The following is a 25395-nucleotide window of genomic DNA, read 5'->3' as shown; positions in this document are numbered from 1 at the left end:
CTCTAAGGTGTCTGCTATATAGTACATTTTACTCTCCTATAGACCTCTTCTGAGGACAAGCCCCTTGCCTCCCTATTATTAAGTTATTTATTGAGCACAGACCTAGCTTCGAGAAGCAATGGAGCGCTTTACAGAGGTATACAAAAAACACAGATACATAACAGCATTTGAGTGGTAACAACAGAACAGTTATACAGCGGAGTAGGATAGAGCGGGGGACAGGGGAGGGGTACAGCTGTACTATGTGGTGGGGAGTAGAGGGGCAATGTCGTGGCCTAGATGTTTAGGAGGAGAGACTCCTTGAAGAAGTGGGTCTTGAGTTATTTTCAGAATTGTAGGAGCAAGTCTGATGTCGACTGGGAGGAGGTGCCATAGTTTTGGGGAGCAAGCAGAGAAGGCTTGTTTTCTGGTCCTTTGCTTTTCACAGCGGCGGATTTCAAGTCTGCACCTGCCTGGCTTCTGGTGTTGAATTGTCTGCTGCAGATGCATAGTTTCTCTGTGAGGTAGCTGGGTGACTTGAGGGCAACCACCTCATAGATGGTGGAGAGAGACTTGAAGGTGATTTGTGCATGCAGTGGGAGCCAGTGAAGGCTGGAGTGATGTGGTCATATCTGCATAGATCCTTGATGGGGCATGCAGCAGTGTGTAGGACACTTCTCAGGGGCACCAGGTAGGATGATGGATGGCTTTCGATGAGTGAATTGCCCCCATTCAGGTGGGATAGGACCAGCCCAAGAGACTTTGCGCAGGAGGTGAGTTTGGGTGTGAAGCCCTCAGAGTTCATGGTTCAACGCCAGGTCTGTATGTCTGGGTGTTAGGTAATGTTGGTGAGGGGTAGGAATTCGGTCTTGGAGGGGTTAAGCTTCAAGTATCTACTGGACATCCAAGACTGGATCAGTGAGAGGCTGATTGTGAGTTTATGGATGTCCTTCATGGAGTCGATCGGCGTGTTGGTGAATGTTGTGTGTGGCTGAGAGCTCCCAGCGGCTCCATGTATAGATTGAATATCACTGGGAAGAGGATGGAACCCTGCAAGACACAGGTGACGGATAGCATTGGCGATCTAGAAGAGTCTATCTGAATAAACTGCTTGCGGCTCCCGAGGTAAGACTTGAACCAACGTAGGACAAGGTTGCTTATCTCCATGCGCCGATGCAGGGTGTCCGTAAGTGCTTGGTGGTACTGTGTCAGAAGCGGCCCAGAGGTCGAGTAGAACCAAAAGGCAGGGGCGGCCATCCTCAAGCATGTTGAAGGCATCGTCGACCACCTGTACAGTTGCTGTCTCTGTGCTGCATCTGGGTCTGAATCCAGATTGCTGATTTGGAGGAGATTGTTGGTGTTGATGTGCTGCTGCAGTTGTGCGGCTACCGCTTTCTCGATCTTCCCTAGGATGGTAAAATGGGTGATGGGGCGATTAGTTACCTAGGTTGTTGGGATCCAGGGTGGGTTTCTTTAGTAGCCCTATGCCCCTGGTGGAGCAATCTTCTGCCTTTGTGGTTGCAGTTTACATTTTGTCATTTAACATTCGTTTGGGAGCAACAATATTACTTTATTAAATCAAATCAATAATTATAAAAAATATATAAGTGCTTAGAGCCACAATCATTACTCCTGGAGGGACATCTGTGCATACACCCAACACACAAGCTACCTGGCAGCTTCTCAAAATACCACGTTTTTCTGTTTTTCTGACCACAAAGCAAAATAACATCAACACATTCATTCTTAATCAGTTGAAAAAGCTTGGAAATACTTAACACACTAGATGGACAGATGTAATTTTATTTGGATTGGTAAAAATGTGTGGCCAACTTGCAATTCTCCAAGACTCACTTAGCTGGGCAGATCCTGCTAATCTCTGGGACTGTAGATTACCCTTTATGTGAACCGTTTTAAAAATGTGACAATCATTATTAACACATGTATGCAGATTACAACGTTCAGTAGAAACGTTCATATGAATCATTTAAAATGGTATATGGCCTGAAAACATGTATTCTGGACAGGTGTCAGTGTTACCTGTTTTGCCGCTTGCTGGGCATGACCACCTTTCAAAAACCAATGTATTGTGATGAATAGTGCCCATCTCATGCTGCTGACCTACTCGAATGCCATAGGGCTCTTTATGAAAGTATCTGACCCTTATGGAGAGTGCACATTGACGAATGCAGCTGCGAACGTGGCTCCTGTTGGTGGATCAGGAAGGGCACTGGGGATTACTGGAGAATAGTGCTTCATCGGCAAAATATCAGATCTTACTTAGTCATTTGTTTTCCGCAAGTCTTTCTAATTTTGAAGCCTTTGTCTGAGGAATTACATGCTAAGAGTGTCTGGGATGGAGGGGGGTGCATATTTATTTAAAGTAAGGGTATCATTTTGAACAGAAATGATTCATATAAAGCTATAATGGGGACTGAGATGTTCCCACTGCTACAGTGTCTTTACAAGGGATCAAGGATATCCGGTTTCTCTGCCTCTCCACCTCCCCTCTCAGCAGACTGACCCACTTCAGCTTCTGATACCAACATCTTTTTTACAATACCCAAATATTGTTTCCTTCTTCAACTCGAACTATCCAATCCTATCTCCAGCTGTTTCTCTGCCATCCATCACCAGATGGAAATATGTGCTTTGAGGCTCAACCCTTCTAAAATCTGCTCTCCACCTTTCCTGTTCCTAACAGCCAGGCCCAACTTCCCTATTCCATATTATTGCTTCTAATTGCCTCCTATCATCCTCAAAGGATCACAACCTCTGGCTTCTCTTTTATGTCCGTCTTAAACGCAAACATTGTATTACCTCCCACAGTCTCTGCAGCCAGACGCAGCCTTATAAATGTATGCAAGCCACATTCCAACCTCCCCTTTCACTCAACGAGAAACTTAATCCTTGTCCTCGGCAGGCATGACAACTGATCCATGCCCTCTACTCTTTCTCCCCTCCTTAAGAACTCAATTTAGTCACCCGTACACCCTCCAACCTCGCTCGCTCCTCCCCCACCTCTGCACAGGTTGGCTCTCTATTCATCACAGATACCCCTTCAAGTTCTATGTGGTCAGCAAATCCACCCCCACCCGGCCCCATCCACTTAACTCAATATCCTGCTGCCTCCCCTTCTTAAATATGGTATTCTCGAGCCCTCCAACTATTTTGCCCTCCCTCTTTGGGCTGCATCGCTTTTCCGCTTCTTCCTCTTGACTTTATCCTACAAATGCTCTCCCATGAGGTGCAGGATCAACAGAACAAGCTTTCTTAACTGTGTTATGATGTATAGGGGCAACCCCTGTACACCCCATGGGAATCCAACTAGTTAGAAGGCAAAGGTGGTCAACTGAAAGTGTCTTGATGAATGTTATTATTCGGATACTTGCTGAGAGCGGTCCTAGTTTCAGGAAGCAAAGGAGCGCTTTACAATTATATTGGTCCTCAAAGAGTCTAGTGTAAAGTCTGGGTATCGAGGAGCCATCTGTTATGTTAGTAATCTCATAGCTTTAAGTATTTTTTTTCCCTTTGCTTGTGGTGCATTTTGTTCTTGGTAGGTTTCCAGAGTTTTAATTCTCCTGCAAAAACAGTTCTGGGCTTTGCTAGCAGTAGCTCTTTTGGTCCCCGTCATCTTCTCCATGCTTGCACTTTCCAGTTTGTGGTTCTTCTTTCTCAGTTCTGTGAAGGGATGAGTGAATGAGACTTTGAAGCGCTATAATTCAAACAAAGTAAAGTATCTGAGGCAGAGTTTCAAAATTACAAGATACGATTTATTTTGCACCTATCATACCCTCAAGCAGACTTCAGGTTCATCCACGCCATTATTTCATGGAGAGTGGAGAAGTGAAGTACCTGGCTTCTCCTTTTATACAAATTAATGAAGCTTGCATCAGCATAGGTCATTTTGTCATTCATTTGCAAGAGATAACACATATGTTCAGACTACATACATCATAATGCCCTAATCCTCAGAAGGCCGAACAAATTGCATATTCAACAGATGTTATTGTTATACCACTTTACTTGTGGCTTTAATGACTCTTTCTGCCAGTTCACAGACGGTGACTTATGTTTGAGGCCTTAAATACAGAATCCACTTGTCCTCCGTTCCAACAATTTGAACAACTTTAAAAGATATCTTTTGTGCGTTTAACAAAGTGGTAGGGCTGAACACTATGACTCAATGTGTAACTCACCTCTGGTTGGTGCAGTCAGCGTTTATATAGCATTTAAAGAAGAGAATAGAGCCATATTGGAAAAGCCTAACCTACTTCGCAGAATAGGAGGACCTGTCCTTAAATGTTATTTAACCTAGGTTTATCGGTGAAGGCTAGGTGACTAATACATGCCCTCTCCTCGGACCCAGCCTTTTCTTGTAATAACTAACAGAGGAAGCCATGAACACACTTCTATTTTGTTTCTACTCTTATGACTGCCAAATGCAACCCCATTTTAATTATTACTAAAAGCAGGATTTTTATCACAAAATTGATTAGCTTAGGGCTAAAAAAGATGTATATTATTATTATTCTAACATGGAGAGCAGAGCCCCCTTTTTTTATAATCGGTCTGATGGGATGATATAGAAATTGTACCCTTGGATTAATCATTCTTTCTTTGATTACACTTTGTGATTGAAGACAGGTGGAAGTGGCACACCAGGCTCTGCAGCACATTGCCATGTCTCTTTGAGGGTAGCAGTGGGTTGGCAGCCTAAACCTTTGGATTGCAAGTACGCAAGGAAAGAAGTACTCTAGTTGTGTGCAGCTTTTTTGACACCAGCATTAGGCACAGCCTCTCATACAAGGGTCAGATTACAATGGGCAATGCATCTATTCATGGAAGGGGAAAGTGGCATGGGTGATTGGAAAAGGCCTGGGAGTCCATCTGCTGAGAACAAACACATACACATAACCTGTTCTGTGGGAAGATGCCCACTCTGGAGGGTCTACAACCACATTTTAGCTCACTGTACCTTTCACAGAGGAGAAAAATATCCATTTGCATATCTGGTCCCACCCACATGGGCAGTACAGCACTGAAATGCTAGGCAATTCTCCTCTTAACAGGACTACCAACAGCAACCCCAGATGCATGTTTCAGCCAAGTCCGGCCTCATCAGTGAGGTGAAGTTGTGCCTCTCTAAGCACAGTGATCAAGGGATCCAACAAGGCTGAAACACGTGTCTGGGGTTGCTGATGGTACTCTTGTTCAGAGGAGAATTGCCTAGGATTTCGGTGCTGGACAGCCCTTGTGGGTTGGACTAGACTGATATGCAAATGGGTATCTTTCCTCTGTGAAGGGTGCAGTAAGCTAAAACATGGTTGTAGACCCTCCTGAGTGCAAGAAATTCCATAGAATAGGGTATTTGACCCATGATCGTGGCCAGCATAGGGGCTCCCACACTCCTTTGTGCGTAGGAAAGGTCAGATGGTTATCTTTGGAAGTTTAGGTAAACCAATTAACGGAGGTGAAAATGGTCCTGATCATTTGAAAACTTACCTCCTTCACGTGGGTGGCTAATTACTATGTGCCATTTACTATTGGGATCCTGGGTTAGTTAGGGGGATGGCATTTGGGCACCCCCTCAATTTGGGCTGTCTCTAAATGGCCTCCACCACATAGCACATCCCATGATGGGTGCTACTGCCTTGTCCCTAGAGTTTCCTGAACCTTAAAAGAAGGGAACTCTAGGGACTTTGTCACACCCCTCTGAAATTAAGAACATTGCCAGTTTGCAAGGCTTCAAGCTCGCCCTAAAAGCACCTCCTATCTCTTGAAGGGTCCTGAGGTAGACATCACTCCCACCCCTCTAATCATCTTCCTTGTTTCGAGCTGTACAGTTGCAAACTAATGGATTTACTTGAACTGTGCCCTGCCCCCCTTCTCGTGTTAACAATTTCTCTTCAACTCATTTTTCCATCCATATTCCACCACTAAATCGCGCTGCCCTGATTACTGTTTCTTTTGTAAATGTTTCTTTTCAAAACACTTTATTTTGCAAGGCAGATGAATGCAGTTTGATTACCACTCGTATGTTGGGGTTTGCTTATAAGCGCTGGTATAGCGCCATCTGTTTGAGTGGGCACTTGTGGTTCCCTGAAGTGTCAACATTTCATAAATTCCTGTGAGCAAAGGTAGTCCGCTCAAAAGGAATATGTGCCATTAGTCCAGTGAACACCTGCAGGCACTCTTGCACCAGTCTATTGAATAGCTTAATGTCAACTCTTAACTGCTAACTCTAACTGCTGGCACACAATCGTCATGAGACAATGCCACGTTCACCAATTACCAACCTACCACCTCTGGAAAACAGTAGTCTGTCCAATGAGAAGTTCCCCCATAGACCTTGGATGCCCAAGGTTTGCCAAGTCTAACCCTGCTGTAGTCTGCCTTGATGTTCTCTATGGTCATCCGTGAACCATGCAAGTGCAGAAATAATTATTCTGTGGGTGTATTATTTTTAGGGGGCCCTCTACCAGCTAAGGAAATGGGATCCTAGGTGCCTAGAGGTGTACCCCTGGTGCTAGGACATTAATTTGTGTTTTCCTCATTGGGTCTTCCACTTTAGTTTCCTGACGCCAACTTCATGAGTACAATCCAGCCGTTTTGGCATCCTTTGAAAGCTAATTTGTGCCGTCGATTTGCACACACAGCTGTCATTTGCTTATGGTTCAGTTTATTATTACATCACAATGCCTGGAAGTCTCTACCACCTGCTTTGAGCAATGCATCAATGACGTCTTCACCAGTTACGATTGCAGGCAAACTAGGGAAACGATAAATGTAACCGTCTACTTGCCAGAAACGACTCCCAGGAAAACCTTTATATTTAAAGGTCACAACACTGGTTGCTAGTACCCCCCAAATTAAGTTGGGGCATAGCTATGCAATCAGTAAAATATGGGCTGTTTCAGCCCATGAACTGTTTACTAAATTGTTCTCATTTTGCAGATGTTGATCTATTTTTCTCTGTATACGTTATGCATTTGTTAGAAACTGGGCTGTTGTACAGCTTGCATGTTCCATTGAAAACATATTAGTCAAGTGTATACACAATGAAGGTGCTAAAACATAACCAGCATAGCTATTCATCTATATATGCAATACATTGTGACCCATTTTGCAGATTATCTCTGCATTTACTGAAATTCAACTCTTGACCCATTTTGCATATTGAGGTATGCATCTGGTAATTGCTGATCAATTTGACATGCCCTGGTCTGTACCTTTGGGTAAATGTGACCTTATATTGCAGTTTGCTAAGCTTTCTATTTTGCAAATTATGAGCTTTTACAATTTATAAAGTAAACGAATTGTGCTAACTGACCTGCAAATGAATACTGCAAAATCCTGGATGCAGGTCGTCCAATTAATGTGCTTAACGGATAACTCATGATAGCCACAGTAAAACAAATTAGGTTGTATTGGCCTTTTGGTTTCTTGTGGCATCGACTTTTCACAGTTGTAGATGGGTGGGGCAATTCAGTGTCTGTAGAGTTTGCCAAGACACTTCTGCTCTATAGTAGAAATTAAATACGGAAGTCCATCCCATCAATTGATGGATATTGAACAGTAAGAAATGGACCGTTTGTAGTGAAACTAAAAAGAAAGCCCATGGTTACATTTGTCGCCGTAATGTACCTCATTCAATGTGGAAAGAGAATTGTTTTGAGAGTGCAGTCTGGTGAACGATATGCTGACCCTGGCTCTGCTCTTGTGGTCTCAACAAACCGCTCTGTTACATTCCTTGGCAGCAATTGGAATGATATGCTGGTATCGGAAAATTTAGAAATTTGAACCGCCATTCTACTGTTCTCTTGATGTCCATAGTCAATAATAGCTGTAGTGTTAAAGGAGCTATTTTGACCTCTTTCTTGCTTATCAAGGACTCTGTCAATGGGTGAATCTCAGAGTGTGGTTTTGGTAACTGAGCTGCATTTTAATATTTTGCCCAAGGGGTGGAATTTAAACTTTGAACAGCACAGGTAGCATAGAATATACTTTTGTGCCTTCAGGGAAAACTGGAGGGCACTTTACCTATTCAAAGGTAAATTAAACTAATTAGGCCAATTGTGAATAAATAGAATGTTATCATTCGGCTGCAGTTCTTTTTATTGTGAAGCTGCCTTCAGCCAATTTTGTGACTCAGGCTTATCTGTACTTTGTTTTGTTAACAAAAGTTATTCATTCTACCGTTGCTCTGAACTCAAATACTATAAGCACTTTGTATTTTAATGTGCCTCTCCCGTTATCTGATTGTTTTAGCAGCTTTGCACAGCATATTAGTTGATGATGCTAGCCAGTGAACTGTTTAAAATTTTCATTGTATAATTTATTTTTATCAATGTTAAATTTGTTGGGAAGTTTAAATGTTTTATGGAAATATTTGCAAACAAACCTTGCTGAATTTTGTAGATTATGGCCCATTGTTGGCGTAAGTGCCATGCCTTTTATCTAAAAACTAACCAATATTGCATGTATTATTTATGCACCTTGGTCTGAGTGAATACAAGCACCGCATAGAGACGTGATGCAGATGGGCTTCCTTCCCTGCAATGCCCTTGGCCGTCAAACTCCTGGAGGAGTGCTTTAGACGGCCTTTAGTTTTATAATTCAATCTATATGCCAACTGGTTGGCGGTCTTGGTGCTGGCCAGTGGCTAGACCTTTCCTACCCCCCACGTTCAGTATTAGCAGGCAATTCCTCTACATTACTCAAACCTCATCATGTCAAATGAACAGTACAAATGTTCCGGATGTTGAGCAATCTACGATGAGTGTCACTGTCTTTGGGGTTTGCCATTGTGATGTGACATTAATATCCAGAGAAGAGTGAAGATTGAAGAGGCTGATGCAGCATAATTGATGTGTTGTATGAATGTAAAAAAAGATCTAGAGCCTCTTGTAGAAAGGAAAACAAAGGTTCTTTAAAGTATAACCAATCCACATTTCCACCAAGTAAAATGCCACTTCATAGCTTCTGATGCTCTGTAAAAGCTCAGAATGCTGTGCCAATATGCCACTTACCTGCCCAATGTATCAGATTCAATGATACATCTGCGCTGGGCCGTTTCTCTCTGGTCTGCGGTAGCGAGGCTACTTCTAGCACCACACAAGTGCAATGGATTGGTTTACTCCTTAGGCCGATGTCCACTTTTTCATATGCCCTAACCCAGAGGTCTGCAACCTTTGACTCTTCAAATGTTTTATGCTAAAACTACCCATCAGTCCTAGCCAGCATAGTCCATACTGAGGGTTCATGGGGAGTTGTAGTCCAGAACAGCTGGAGAGCATCAGGGTAGCAGACCCCTCCCCTATCTTATGCCGTGACAGACGGAGGTCCAAATCTAATAAGATTACCAGAATATGTTGAAGTCCCCATTTACCCCCCAGACCCTCACTTCCCATGCTCCCCCTAACACTCATCTGCACAGCAAAACTCGACGAAGGGTTGTCCCAAAATTAATTTTTCTGATTTTTCAATCCTATTTAGGATTTGATTTGAAATGTGCTGTGAAAGCATTTGTTTTTGTTTCTATGAATTAAAGCACCTTTTTATTGTGTATGTTGGGTTATCTGTCTACTTAATCTCCACCTTTGTGGTTTGTTTTGCTGTGTCTTGCAGGCGATCGTGGAAGCAGAACAAGAAAGAAAAAGGATCCACCACTTTGAGGAATTGCGCGCAGTCCCTGGCCGCGCTCTTGCTGAAAGGTTTGAGGGATTCAGGAGCCTGTCCTGGTAGTTGGCTGATTGTTGGATCTTCCTATATCAATAAAGCTTCTGGTATCTCCCTGCGGCTTCATGAAGTTTTCAATCTGGCCAATGGAAAGAAAACATTTGCTCTGCTGTATAACTTCAGGGTAAGTTACAGATTTGGATATGAAATTCTCAGACTAAAAGTCTAATCCACTCAGCGTAATGGAAGATAAGAAATCACATTAACGCTGCATTAGAATTAAGGATTGCTTTTCTCCATGTTTTACCTATTTTTACACACACGCACAGATGGAAACCCACCTGATAAAAAAGGAAAAAACGTAAAAGCAGATCTCTGCCTTTTCTCCCCATGCTGTTAGTCATGTCTTGGAAGCCAATGGCTCTGCAGACTGGTGGAATGGGGAGTGTCCAAGGAGGCAGTTGCATTTTAGTTGTATTTATATGGATGCCGAGACATGTCGGGTCAGCAGCAGTCGCAGGTGCAGGTGTTTTGGATGGCTACGTGTGCACTATATCTCCATGTCTGCTAGGGAGGAAACCATGCAGATTTTCTTTCTTTAAGACTGCATCCATGTTAGGTCACATTATTTTGTATGGGGGGGAAAAGAGCACATGGCTCAAAAAGCTGCCTTTTGTTGTAAAGTTGTACATGGAGTTCTCCTTGCAAGCCCCAGGTGGTGCTATGAGAAATATTACTCCAAATGTGAAGTGTTGATGTGTATTTTTTCAATGCTAGTTGTACTGTATCCTTTTTGCCGAACAACATATAAATGCAGTTGAAATACTGGTAAATGACCAAAAGATAACTCATTTATGGCATTTTCATCTGTATTTATCCAGTGACCCTTAATAATAGTAGTTCACAGGTTAGTGCGTAACCTGCAGATCACATGTTAAAATCTGGGCAAGGAGGACTTCGTTTTTGATGCATCTGAAGTTTATAGAAGGCGTACACTTGATTTTTCATAATATTGACAGCCATTAAGAGCTGCTCAATAAACAATTCACTTTTACTACTCAAGTTGAAAACTGGGATTTGCGAATTATACACTTCCCTCCGAGTGGGCTCTTAGACTTTTGTGTACTTCTAAAGGATTTCTTTTATTTTTCTAGCTGCCGTCTTTTTGCTGCTGTTCAGACTAGACAGTCGCATGCAATTAGAGCTCTTTTGTAATCTCTGAATTTGGTGCTGTTGCTTTTTGGACAGTCCTTTTGTAAAATTTCTTAGACAACTTTCAACTTATACCACGAGTTTCTCAAAGTTTGGCAAATCATAAATCTTATGGACTTTTAGGAAGCTCAGAGACTTAGTGAACCAATTGAAAGGATGGCTACACACTAAGTGATGTTTTTGGTCCAGAAATGTATTGTCCAGCAGGCACACTGGGGTATGTGCCACCAGACATGTGCGCCATGAAGTTCAAGACTGAGACACTGATCTTTGACAAATGTTGTTCTATCAGTCTTATCTGTTCAGATGCACCCACCTGCTGTACAATTTTTAGTTCCGTTTTGGCCACTCCAAGGGTGGTATGGCTTCATGTAACACAAGCAAGTCAAGCCTTTCATATGGCAAATGTGACCGGAACGCTGTATAGTGGACCATTGGGCCGCCTTGGGCAAGCAGATTTGGGGTGGTGTAGGATGTCTTCCTACTGTTGTGTATGTTTTTGCTTTCTCCCCCTGCTGCATTCCCGTGATCGGCATTTAAGTAAAGCCATTGATCTCAGTTCTGCTCTTGGAGGATGCCACCATCTTCTCGTTTTGCTCTCTGCCCAATGGCATACATTTACCCATCACATACGATTGCTGGATCCTGATAACAGCCTTGACAGCACCTATCAGCATCATCCAAGGAGAGTGCCTTTTTGTGCAGAATGTGCAGGTATTCTGGTGAGCACGGGGCTATTCGGAATGCCATTGTCGCTGTACAGTGGGCATTTCTGAAGCATTTGGGGGGCCCTGAGAAGTCTGGAAACCTCTAGCTTTATCAAAGGTTAGAGGATGTGATGGTGAAATGTAGACTAACAGGGCTGTCCGCTCTTATAGGTTTAGACTGCCTGCTCTTTAGTCAGACTATACATGGTCTCCAGCTTGACCCTTGTTTACTCGGCTACAAGTGCCTCTTTGCATTGGTTCTTGCCAACTCCAACACCGGGGTATCAATCAGTACACTTTGAAACCTCATACATGCTTGTACCTTCGATGACTGAGCTTGTTTCAGGCAGACGATGGACTAATCCTATCTAATTAAATCTGACAGGAAAAATAGGTGACTATTCTAAGCTGGGGGTTTCCCTCTCTCCATTTAAACTTCTCAAATTGAAATCCTCTTTTTACCCATTTGTTCCCTCAAAAGAATTTCAGTGACCTAGCTTAGTTCTTTTACCTGCCACCGGCATAGAGACGTTTTTTTTTTAATTGCAACAAAATTGCACCAAGATCTTTAAAATATACAAAAGTCCTCTTTTTGAGGATGTAAAATTTGAGATCATCTCAAATTAATAATTGCCCATTTTTTGATACTTCTCATAAATCATATATTATATTCTGAAGGACTTTCTTATTTTACTGGACTATTTTGATTGGGTTTTTCATTTTCAAGGGATTCTCTCTCTCCCTCTCCCTCTCCCTCTTTCTCTCTTTCTCTCTTCTCTCCCACCCTCCATAACCATCCACTGCTTCTGCTGGTTGCAAATGCTTTTCTAATCAAATAGGTTTCACCTTTTATATGATTTTAGCGGTGCCCAAAATAAATCTATTTTAACTGATTGACAGCCATTTTAGAAACTTGCTAACCCCCTTTTTTCCTCAAACTACTGATTATCTATTTGTTTTTGGATCACAGGATCAAGAACATAATCCAAAATCAATAAAATATACACTTGTAAGCAATGCATAGAATAGAGTACTACAAGAAAATGTATTTTAACATTAAACTTCATCAATCACAATCTAATGAAACTGGCCTCAAAGGCACAAACTCGAATAAAAAAAAGAATTTGTGACCTAGTTTAGTTTTTACCTTCAACAAAATTGCACCGAGATCTTTAAAATATACAAATTCCCCTTTTTGCGGATTTAAAATTTGAAATCGTCTCAAATTAATAATTGCCCCTTCTTTGGTACTTGTCATAAATCATATATTATATTCTGAAGGACCAGCAGACTTTCATGCATGTAAGACCAATAAGATAAAGTTTGATGACAGAGATTTGAATTAGCTGGCGAGGGTGAAAGTATTCATAGTATGAGAACACACCTCACCAGCTTTACCACTAATTCACATTACAGAGAGGAGCTAATGAGTACATTTGTTCCCTGCCATTGGCCATTGCAAAGATGTTTTAGTTGATCAGAGCCTTTTCAAAGAACTACTACTATCCGCTTGAATAACCATTTTGTGAAATTCACATTTTATTTTTTAGATGTATTTGGCATAAGGGGATGGGCTTTAGGGGTGTTGTGTAAGGATTTAAAATGTGAGAAGATTTAGTGAACTAGGCTTTGGAGTTGGGTTTAGAGTTCTAGGGTCATGTGTAGTGGATTACTCTTAGTGGTTAAATCTTTGGCATATGCATTTAGCGTTTAGGATTAATTTAAAGGGTTTAGGTAATCCATGTGGCATATTAATTTAGGCTTTGGGGCTTTATTTTAATGGCTCAGGTTTAGGATCTAGGCTGGGGATAGTTATTTTCGTAAAAGGGCATAGTTTTAGGGACTTGGACTTAAGGGTGTGCATTTCAAGAATCCACCTTTGGTTTAGGAGTACAGCCCTGAGTTTAGAAGTGCAGGCTTGGATTTGGACGGGGGTTTCGCTTTATGATTAGTTTTGGGCTTTGAGTTTATGCTTTCTATTCTGGACTTGCACTTCGAGGTTCCAAATTGAAGGAGTTTTAGTGGTTAATATTTAGGTTTAGCTTTTTTTTTTTTACATTTAATGGTTTATGCTTTGAAGTGTAGGCTTAGGATCTAGGCCAAGACTTAAAGGTTAGTGTTAGGGGGGGTTATATTTAAAGATTACAGGGTTGGTATAAAGGTTGAGAGAAGGAGGCTAAAGCTTCATTCTGTCTCACCACCCACCCACCCTCCTCACCTGCTAGGACCCCCTAGATTTAGCTTTGCCTCACATAAGCATCAAAAACTACTGCTTTGATATAGGAAATTACGAAGCATGCTAGTAAGTTGAGGCCTCTGGGAACCCAATGGATTCCCTTCACATGGCTGCATTGCAAGGCTGAGCAGTGGGAATCCCTATGGGGTGGAGAATCTGAAGGGCACTATCCCTGAAGTGGCAATCTCCTCCTGAGACACTACGTAGATTTGCAGGGTATCCATGTAAAACATAAGGCTGATAGCTGGAAGGTGACCACTTGGCCTAGATGTAGAGGAGATGATACCTCTTGAATGGAGGCCTTGGTCCTACATGTCAAAGTTTAACATAAAGAGATTGAGGATAATGTAAACTGACATCACTGGAAAATTGCTTGTTACCATGAGATTTCTCATCTTTCCTCTTTCACAAAGTTCATGATCAATCCACTGTTGGCTATTATCGATAGACCCCCTTCTTATGCAACCACAGTAGAAAGAACATTACCAGGGGTAAATAATTTGTTCTTCTAATGGATCGTGTTATCCCACGTATTCCTCCTCTTTGTTCTATCTGATATCCTGCTTACAGCTTCAGATGCAAGTAGGATATCGGCTCTATCAAAGATGATGAATACGTGGGAGGAACATCCATTAAAAAGAACATTACCAGGGGTAAGTAATTTTGTTTTTTCTCGGACAAGGTACCGCCACTGTCGGACCACTACAGTCTTGATTGGCATTGTACAAAAGCTTTGAAACATAACCTAAACCTGAAGTGTTTTGCCTACAAGTTTAGTTTCAGGCTTAAGTGATGAGGGTTTGTTTATAGAATTGGGTTTTAATCTTATTTTAAAGTTATTGTTAATTTTGCAGTTTAGATGTGGGCATAGATATATATTTAGATTCAGGTTTAAAGATCTAGGCTTTGGCGTGCACTTTCTTGTTTAGCTGCTTATAGGCTGACGTGTTTAGGTGTAGGTTTAAATTGTATTATAGTCCTGGTCATTGGCTTATGAGTTCATACTTGGGGGATGTGTTTAGATTTGGAAGACTTGGGTTAAAATGAGGTTTTGAAACATTACTTTAGTGGGTTATATTTACATCAGCCCCCTCATTTGGCTGGTTAACGTTTTACCCACTTTACCATCTTTCTTCTCTGAACTCCTTTTGTTCTGCATTCTAGCGTCTATACCTCAGGCGGAGGTACAATACAACATTTTTCAGAGAAGCCAGGTGCTCAGACTGCTTCGGTGGTGATTTGTCACCGTATAAAAGCCTTGTAACATATCATAAGATTAACAAATGGGCTTCTCTGTGTGGTCTTGACATATAGGCTTAGCCAAAAATCTAAGCATTAGGGCTTTGATCTTTGATAGTCGGCCACTTATCCCTATTAAATTTACACTAAACCTACAGCGATATGTGCAGGCTTGGATGGTTAAATTAAGGATTAGGGGTGTAGACTTTGCTATTGGGTTAAGAGTAGTCTTCAGGGTATAGATGTTGTGGTTTATCCTATGTGTTGGTATTAATGTTATACTTCATGTCGGCTGCAATTCTTTGTTTTTATTTGCAGATTTTTTCCAGTTTTAGATTTAGAAAAGTGAAGTTGTGGACTTGCAATTGGGTTAAAAATAGAAAGTTTAAGTTCTATTTTGCATGGGGGGTGAATGAATGTATAGGTTTGGTGTAGACCTAGGCATGCATAATGTTATGGTGGTTGGGTTTAAAACTTAAGCCATTGGTATATTGTTTTATGCTTGGAATAAAGATGTAGGTTTTGGGCCTCTGCTGGAAGGTTGAAGTTGGATTTACAAGTTGGGGGCTTGGGGGGATTAGGGTTGGATAGGGGAAGTTGGGCCAAGTTTTAGGGATTGCAAACCTTGCATATAGGCTAAGTGGTTGGAGTAAAGCTTAATTATGTGTTAGTACTTACCCTAACCTTAACTCCATCCTGATGTTCAAAAGTCTAAATGGGAGAAGTATAAGCACATTTAGATCCAAATATATTGCCATTTGATAACCTATTCATGACTCTGACCCTTGGTTATGTTTTAGTCACAAAAATCGTGAATCTGGTTGAAGCCAGTTAAAGCTGATCTTGAGATTTAAATTTGTTTTGTATTTAAGGGTGAATTTTACAATTTCACATAAGTCATGTTTTAAATTGTTTCTTTTCAATTTTACAGAAAGACTATGATGGATGCCATGGTTGCTGTTACTGGATCACACCCAACTACTGGAGAAATTCAATGGTGGTGTTTTTTTAAAGCTGGAAAGCAAAGAGGTCCACAACTCTGAGCAAAAGGCTATGCTAGTCTATTTTTAGTTTAAAACCTGCACGAGTCCTCCTTTTTATTTTTCTATATCTTTTTGTCACTTTGCTCTCATTTCTATATAGTGGTTTGCAAATGTAAATGCATGTCTTGGTATTTTTGTGTGTGTGTGCGCGTTATTGGTCCAGGACGATGACGCTCGTTTTGGATATTTTATCTTTTGCTTTGAGGGAGTCTCGACGTTCCTGAGATTCCTGGAGCGTGTGTGGCTCAAAACAACCCCAAAACCGCTCACCTGTGCGCTCTTCATCAATGTAAGTTCTTGAATGTGCAACATGTGAATACTTAATAGATGAAAGAAATCCATGCGCTAGAATGGCTGATACATCTGTTATTTTATTTTTGTGAATAGACCTTAAACCTAGAGACACTGTTCATGATCTCCTTGTCAAATCCAAGCAGTTGTTTTTACCAGTTGGCTCAGTCGGGCTTCTGCGCACTCACCGCATGCACCTCTGGCTCCCAGCATGCCTCGTTGTCCCTGAGACCCTTAACCTGTGAGGGAGACTGAGGTCACAGGTGAGGCTCTTGGGAACTGTGTGGCATGCACCTCCCTGGCGAAGCTCGGCCGAGATCTTAATTGTTCATTCAATGGATTGCATATCCCTGAAATGGGCCTGGAATGCACATACCGAATGCCTCTGCCTTTCAAAAGTGAATGAATTGCTCAGTGCACACATCATGCTCGTTTTTCCAAGTGTTTTTTTTTTTTATTTATTATTATTTTGTGTTCTTGTGCAATCCCGATATTTCTTGATTCAGTTTTCAAGCGCACCTTTGTGTTTCAGTTACTCTTGTTGAACTTTTTAGACTGTTTTTTTAAAAAGTTTCTAAATGCCCCACAGGGAAAATCTGATTTATCCCCCCTTCCCCCACCCTACCTCCCCCTCTTGATATCCAAGAGTTCCTCGAGATGGCAGAGGGAAAAAACATACTTCCCGATTTTGGGAACTCAAGACTATTTTGTTTAACAAACAATGGCCATTTCAGTGCATTTGTAGCTGCTGTATTTGAGGTTGCAAAGGGATGATTTTATATGCTGTGTATTCCAGCCGATTCTTGTAGATGAGTGCTGCTTTAGTAAATGCACTCAAGTCATTCTTCTATTTGCAATCATTTTCATTCACGTGTTCGTTTATTTTACTCAGATGGTTAACTTGGTTTAGTCTACATCAGGGGTCTGCAATCTTTTGACTCTCCGAATGTTTGGACTTCAATACCCATCAGCTCTAACCAGCATCGTTAATGGTGAGCGATCGTAAGAGTTGTAGTCCAACACGTCGGGCGGGCCACAGGTCCCAAACCTCTGATCTACAGTAACATTACTCGTAGGGGAAGGCCTAACGTAATCCAGCATTCATTATGCACGTTTTCACATGAAGCATATCAAGTGTTGCTGTTGAGTGTTGCTGTTGACTTCACTCCCTATCGTACAAACTGGTTCCTCTGTTTGCTACTTTCATAGTAATACGTTGAGCAAACTGGTTTCACCATCACTACAGTAGCATCTTGAAAGGAAAACAGTATTTATTTCCTCTGGTTTGTATTGACCAAAGAGGAAAAAAATATATATTTTTAAATTCAGGCTGCGTGTTTTTCCTATTGTGCACAATTTGATGCAATACAGAGTACTAGTTACTACTCGTTATGGAGCAACTCTGATAGTCTAACGAGTGACAACAAAGTGTTTTCTTTTTGTCAAGGTAAATCTAGTACCCCGTTCTCTATTGAACAAACAGCTAAACTAGTGCTAATGTTTTATTTGCACCGTTATTTGATATGGCAGACTTGCATAGCCTTTGGCAACCACTTCATTTGTTACAAGGAGCCTGCTAATTGTCTGACGTGGTACACAGAGGTCTGACAACTGCGTCTCACCAGATGTTTTGTCTACCACTCACAATATCCCCCCCCTATTCTGCTTGGGGCTGCTGGGAGTGGCCAACGCACGTGGAGAGCCAATGGTTGCAGACTCACAAAATATGTTGAGAGATCCAAGCAAGCTGTTAATATCAATTTCACATTTTAATGTTGACCAGTGGATTTCAAGGGGATTATTTTTAAGGCTATATACAAAAAACAGGACATTACATGTCCAGTTGAAGTGATTGAAATGATTGCGTTGTTGGTCTATTGGTGGGAATGCATACCATGCACAGTCAAAACAGTTGTAATACACGCTGTTGATCCAGCAGAAATTTCTTTTATTTATGTGCCAGTTATAACTTTCGTTAGATGAACACAAAGAATAGACGGATATCAAACGTGTATGAGAGATTGCTTCTGCAAAGACCTCTGTTCTGAACTCCAACTCATCCACATGTTCTACAACTGTGTGTCTGTGGGTTTGCTAAAAACATCTTTTGTCCTTCAGAGAATTGATCATAAGAAATCCTTTCAGGACGTGATTTCAGATTCCAATCATTTTCATCTGAAAACAGAAGCAAGCTGCATTTGAAAATATTCTGTTCAAACTGTCTGCTGATTTTGGTTCAAAAGAGTGCCAGTCATCTTTGAAAATCTTAATTGTGAGCATGCCATCAGAAGCCTTCGTCTTGTTTACAGAAATCCGCAAAGGGAGCAAGCTTGATTGGGTGTCTCTGTACCCATCGCAGAGTTCAGAGCCGAGACACCCTCAAATGTTGATCCCGCAAGGAGCAACGTGGAGACAGTGGCTAGCTCTTTTCAAGATGGTTGACTTTGTAGACCAAGTGGAAAAGAAAGCAGTGGACTCCCGCCATCACACTGGCAACTTGGACAAGCAAAGCACACTCATGTTTGTGGGGTTATATATTTGTGCTCACCTTCTGTCGTTGTTTTTTTGTTTTCGTTTTTTTGTAGATCCGATTGAAGAAAAACTGGCCAGGATCGGGAGGAATGTCCTCGGTTTGTACCCCAACTTTCAAGTCCAACAAATTTGAATCTGTTCTCCACTGTGCCACGTTTATTGTCCTACTTTTGAAATCTGGGTTTTAATGGTGCTGCTATATTTGTTCTACTGAAATTATTAGATGTTATGCCCATGTGTCTATTCAGTTTACTTTACATAGTTAATTCAGCACAAACGATCTGTAAAAGTGGCTTAATGTGTTTGTGTACAGTGCGGTAGGATCTGTGAATTTGTCCTATGAGTTGGTGGGGGGGAGATAAGATTTGAAAAGAGATGACGGCTGTTGAAAGCGCAGGGCACTTACTATTCCGAACCAGACTTCCAAACATTGTGTACCTCAAAGCCTCAGTCATGCCCTGTATAATGCACACACCTCGAAGTCCTCTATTCACAAACATATTGTATTTAGCTTTCTGAAAACCCAATCAATAACCTCAGAAGTTTTAGAGGCACAAAGATACCACCTCATGGTGTGTTTTGCTGTTGTTTATTTCTTCCGACTCCGGTCTTTAATTGCAGTTGCACTCTGAAACCATGTGCAGTATTTTTACGATTTCAGGGGTCGTCGTCACTAGAAGTCGCCACATTTCTGATGTTTTCTGATTATTTTCGGTGTACATAAACCTGGCTAGCATATCATTGTCGGTGTGCCTTATGTCTAGTTAGCACATCATTGCCAATTTCCCCAACCTGCCTAGCACATCACAGTATACATTCTACCCAGTTATGTTAATTTATGGCCACTTCCACTTCCCCTTATGCGCAGTTGGCATCCTCTGGCCATTTTCCAGTATACCCACTTAGCACATAATTAGTTTACATTTTGCCCACTTTGTGCACATTTTCCCCTTACGCCTCACATCATGGCTAATATGCTGGGTTAACCCATCATTGCCTGCCTTTAACTGCTCTACCAGCCGGTGCCTCAAAGAACATTGACTAATGTTCCCAGTGTGGTCTAGGCAATTGACTAGCATCAAGCCTTCAGTCAGTGGTTGACCTTTCAGTGAAGACTGTGATCCACCCCTCCTGGAAGTGTTTGTCTCTGCTGCTGGCTTTCCGCTTGTCTGGGGAAAGCTGACCTGGTAAGCCCAGTCTCCATCAGTCGTATTGAAAGCAGGCAGGTCTGTGTGAGGCTACTCTGACATCTTTATGGAAGACCTACATTTGTATCACTGGTAGCCATGTTGCGCTGGTCTTGGTGCTGGAGCAGTGACATGGTGTGCACTGCTTGAAGTAGCAGTGAAATTACTAAATATGTCTGGGTTTAATACTGGAATAATGCCAGGACTTCAATCATCGGTGGAAGCAGCAGCACAATGACTGCACATGCGCTAGTGAGATCACTGGTGCTAATAGAAGCACAAAGTTGGTTATCATGTCCAGACAGCACAAATTGGGTTTTCACAATTGCGTTACTTACTCTTACTCTCAGCACAATGGCTAAAAATGTCTGGCCTTACCCCTGGTAATATGACAGTTTCCCCGAGTGTTGCCAGTGCAATTGACTCGAGCGTACGTGTCGTCATTATGACATTCCGGACACTAGGTTTTTTAAACACATAAATAATCCTACATGTAGAGGTTGGTTTGGAGTATTGCAAGCAGTCTACTTCCAAGATCAACAGTGGCATTCCCGTCATGCCAGCCCTCTAGTATTTGTCAAATTCTCATAATGCTCCTTGAGTTTTATCACTCACATTGTTTTTCTTTTTTCAGTCATCAGTCGGTTTGCAGAATTTGGAGGTGTGGAAGCGATCTCAAACAACATGACGCCAGCAACTGACATTGGTCCAATCCCTGAAAAATGGCATTGGGGACTGGTCAACTAAAAGAACGATTCTAATAGCATATTTAACATTGTGGGGCTCAGTATCGCAGCAAGGAGCATACTCAGTTTAAGGCCTTCCCTTAGTTCAATTCAACTTCCTTTGCCATGCCACGCCTAAGGTGTGTAATCCCTGCTTGCCCATGGACATTCCATAAGAAACATGTGCAACCTGTGAAGCATGTAAATCAAAGACACTCAAAAGCAACAATGGCCATATTAGGTAATGTGAATGCCAAGAAGACCACTAACGCAGGCAACTCCAAAGCTGCGGTAGATGGTTGACCTTGAGTTTGGGTTACCAGGAGAGGGAGAAGCATCACACTCAAAAGAGATGGTAAACCAAGACTCCCAAAGGCAAGGAAACCCAACAGGTCTTTATCCATCTCTGAATTGGTCCCCAGAAGAGCAGCCCAGAAGCCACCAACTGGCCTTTTTATGGTTGGGGAAAATAGCAATGGCCACATTGCTGCCAAAAGCAAACAGGTTGGCTGCAATAAAAAGGGCACACAGTCCTCAAACACAAGAAGGGTGAGTCTAGGTTAATACCACAGAGACAAGCGGCTCTCCCCAGCTTGGTTATCAGCAGAGTAGGGTCCAGTGTACCATTGGCATCTGCTGCAACACACGCTGGCTATTGTTTGCGATCTTACGATTCCATCCGCAGAGGTTTTAAAGGCTTTGGTCGGAAAGGGCAGGGTCATCATTCTCCTTGTCACCCTCTCTTTTTGCGCTGTTTTCATCCTCCTCTTAATCTGCCGTGGTGAGTTAGCTCTCGCGACGTGCTTTCTGCCCTGCTCATATTGTGCTCTTGTGCTCCTCTTTTTGTTCCTGTGGTGAGGGAAAGGACTGTCAGGTGTGTGTGATTCTGTTCAGTTGCCAGACTTTGCCTGACCCTTGTGTTGGGACATGTCGGGTAATTGGTTCGGGTGTTAGTCCATCGTCCTTCATCTTATGTGAAAGTGTTTGCGTAAAAAAAGGGGGGCTGGAGTGTTTGCGTATCCTACGTGGTAGGTTAGGGAAAATGTAAAAGGGGGGGGATACTGCATCTCACCTCCCACTTTAACTCCCAGAGGACCTACCCATCCAGGTGATCTTCCCTCACTGGTCCACACCCAGGAACAGGATCCAATAGCAATGGGCGTGTCCTGGCCACCTGGATGACAGATACCCTGGAACTAGTCAGGGAGACACATTCAGGTTTCTCACACACCCCAAAAGAGAGATTTGTTTCCTGGGAATACCCTAAGTGGGAGGGATTGTTCCGATCCTGGTGCCAGTCAGGGGCCAGGGGCTCTAAGACCTACGGGTCTACAGACAGAGGGGTCACAAGATCTTACTGGGACCCAAACTGAGGGACTGCAAGGTTCTGACATGGGGAGTACTCCTGAGGGGCATTTCCCTTGCACCGGGTCCAGGCCTGAGGAGGCGCCACTCCGCAAGGGCACTAGTGAGCACAAGCCTGAGGGCTACAAGCCTTCCAAGTCGGTACCTGAGGTGCAAGCGAGTACCGAGCAGCAGTTTGCGGGCAACCAGGCACCTACTTGTGCAGGTCCATCACCGGACTAAAGTTTCCCGCACATTCCTGCTAGGACAGACAAAATGGTGGCTTTGTGGGACAAGATGGTGCTACATGAAGAGACACGCCCATCCCAGCCTGAGGTTCCACAGGGCTGTATTCCTTCAATGCTGAGGCATAACTTTACTGCTAGGGTGAGTGGTCGCCAATGTATACACTGTAAATGTCCTGGTGTACAGTATACCCTGTACTGCCCGCATCAGTCCGTTATATGGAGGCAACCTATATGCAGGCCAGTCAAGGGGCCGGTAGGACACAGCCCATAGCAAACATTCCCAGGGCACCAGAACATTCTTCTCCTGCGTGTGAGCAGCATTTCTTTGAAAAATGTCTGACCCTTATGAGGTCTCAGCAAATGGTAGGAATACTGAAAAGCCTCATAAAGGAGGTGACGCCGGTGCCTCATTCCACACCCGTTCAACCACAAGCTTTGTTGCAAGTACCACCTCCGGTGCAACCACCAGCTCCACTAGAAGGGCTGCCACCAACCCCGGTACAAGTGCCTCTGCAGTCACTGCCGGGGCAGATCCAGTACCACAAAGAGTACCAGAGGTTCTGCCATAACCTGTCTCAACAGCTGGATGCCATGCGTCCGGGCTCTGAGCCTGCAGCTGGAACCCATCAACAAGGCCCCAATCAGGGGGTGCAGGTCCTACAGACCCAGTCAAGGTTTCATGACAGACTAGCAGGGTTGGCAGAGTATTTTGGACTACTGCGACCTCCGCAAGAACAGCTGGAGGTAGAGGTCCTGGCAGAGGTGCTAGCAATAAGGTCATCAACCAGGTCGGGAATACCCCTTCAAAAAGATGTTGAGGCATTGGATAAAAAGTCCTGGACCAAGCCTTGCAATACTCAGCCAACTTATAAAAAGCTGGACACTACGTATAGGCAGGCAGAGTGGGTGACACCATTCTGCTGTCCCATCAGCTGCACTCATCAGTTAGCAGCTCTGGCAATGTACTCTAAGCCACAGGCATTCACCGCCTCATCCACCATGATGTCCCTGTTAGCAAAGGAAGAAAGGGCATTGGAAGCCTTCGGAAAGAAGGTATACCTTAATGCGGGCCTACATTGTAGGCAGGCAAATGTGGATGCCTTGCTAACAGCCACTAAGTAGACGCTATGGAGAAAAATCTCTACCTTTCTACCACAACTTCCAATTCACAAAAAGGCTGCATTCAAATCGGGGCTAGCAGAAGCCAAGCTGGTGGTGCATGACATGATGGAAGCAGCTGTGGCCCACATAGACCCACCGAGGTGGGCCATCTGCATGACCACCAACATGAGGTGCTGGGCATGGATGAGGGCCACAAGGTTTAATACAGATGTCCAAGAGCGGATTCTTGACCTCCCATTCGAGGGGGTGGGGTTATTCTACTCCTCAACAGATGAGGAGCTCAACAAAAAGGTGGCTAACTCCGAGACTGCTAAATCCTTAGCTGTTTTAGCCAAGCTGGCATCTACAGCCTTTGGGCAAGTTCAGAGCAGATTGGACAGAGGACCTTGCATGTCACCCGATCTTTACAACATATTCACCAACGTGGAGTGTCTTATACGAACTACGCGGACGATATGCAAATTCTAATCCACCTAACTGAAGACTACAACACAGACTCTACAATCCTCAATGACATTTACCAGATGATCCAATCCTCGATGGCCCAAAATGAACTTTGTCTAAACAATGACAAAACAGAGTTACTCCTGGTTGGCACCCAAATTCCACAGAAAACTTGACCCCAAATACAAACACTTCATAATAGATGGAAATGCCATTACTGTCTCTAAAGAAGTTAAAACGCTGGCCGTGTGCTTGGACTCCTTAACCTTCTCCAGACAAGTTAACTCCATAATCTCATCAGCAGCCTACACTGCAAAACACATTCACGCCTGCAGACCCTACTTATCATAAGACAGCTGCCTAACCTTAGCAAGAGCCCTCATTCTCTTGAATGAGGGTTCTTGCTCTTGCAATATCCTTCTGGCTGGCACTCTGACTAGCAGCATTAAAAAACTACAGGTCACTTAAAATAACGCCTTATGGCAGCACTAAACATACCAAGAAGATAACATATCTCTGAAATCAGATGCAAAGTATGCTGGCTACTGGTTCAGGACAGGATCAAATTTAAAACAATGGCACACCACACCCACAAATGCCTCACTAACATAGCTCCTAAATATCTTACCAACCTGCTAACTCCAACCCAAACCACCAAGCCTGCACACTCTGCTTCAGCCTCCCTTCTCTCTGTTCTGAAATTCAAAAGAACAAAGGCTGGGGGACGTAGCTTCCCAGTTGTGGCAGCGAAACTTTAGATATTAGATCTGACCCTTCCCACACTTCATTCCGTAGAAAGCCTGGTTCTTAACCTCCAATGTGTAGCCTTCTGTGACTCAATGCTCACAGTATCATCCTTATACAATATGCTTATGTAAATACATCTGTTCTACCTCATTTGCAAATTACGCATTTGAATAAGATTGCATATGTAAATATCACTGATTATGTACCGACGGGAACAATGTATCTGTAAATATCTTATGTCTGTAAATATGTTTAATATGATTTATGCCAAACCCATGTTTTCTATTGTTGCCTGTGGTAACCCCTGTAATGTGTATTATCTGCTCTCCAGCACCCAGATACCTAAGGGTTTGGAACGCATTCTACAAATGTTAAATAGGTTTGTTTAGGTGGAATACTGGCTGAACCTTCAGCATGAAAGAGGGGTGTGTCTGCAGCACCACCCTCGATTCGTGGGAAGTCAGGTATGGCTGTTTGCAGGAGAGGACCTCTACGTCACCCACCCTCCTGGCGGAGGTGATTGCCACAAGGAAAGTCGTTTTCCACAAGTGGAACTTGAGAAGGCCCTGATGCATAGGCTCGAAGGGAGCCCCCATGAGCCTCGTCAGAACCCTATTGAGTTCCCACGGCGGGGCAGATGCCTTCATCAGCAGGAAAG

At 43.0% G+C, this 25395-nt stretch overlaps 1 protein-coding gene across 12 annotated transcripts in view; it reads left to right on the top strand.

Annotated features, from left to right (window-relative positions):
* The window catches only part of LOC138528761 (uncharacterized), an 870897-nt gene extending 845888 nt beyond the window's left edge, over positions 1–25009 (top strand). For all 12 annotated transcript variants that reach the window (XM_069640654.1, XM_069640677.1, XM_069640698.1 and 9 more), the window contains 2 exons: positions 9610–9844; positions 15986–25009. In XM_069640654.1, coding sequence (XP_069496755.1) covers positions 22593–23546 — 954 coding nt within the window. In that variant the 5' untranslated portion in view covers positions 9610–9844; positions 15986–22592 and the 3' untranslated portion in view covers positions 23547–25009. The remainder of the gene's footprint in view (positions 1–9609; positions 9845–15985) is intronic.
* The last annotated feature ends 386 nt before the right edge of the window (positions 25010–25395 follow it).

This window comes from Ambystoma mexicanum, chromosome 1q (genome assembly GCF_040938575.1).
Source record: "Ambystoma mexicanum isolate Mex_15411 chromosome 1q, UKY_AmexF1_1, whole genome shotgun sequence".
Taxonomy (NCBI): domain Eukaryota; kingdom Metazoa; phylum Chordata; class Amphibia; order Caudata; family Ambystomatidae; genus Ambystoma; species Ambystoma mexicanum.
The sequence above is the reverse complement of the archived record's forward strand: the minus strand, read 5'-3'. Positions and strand labels throughout refer to the sequence as shown.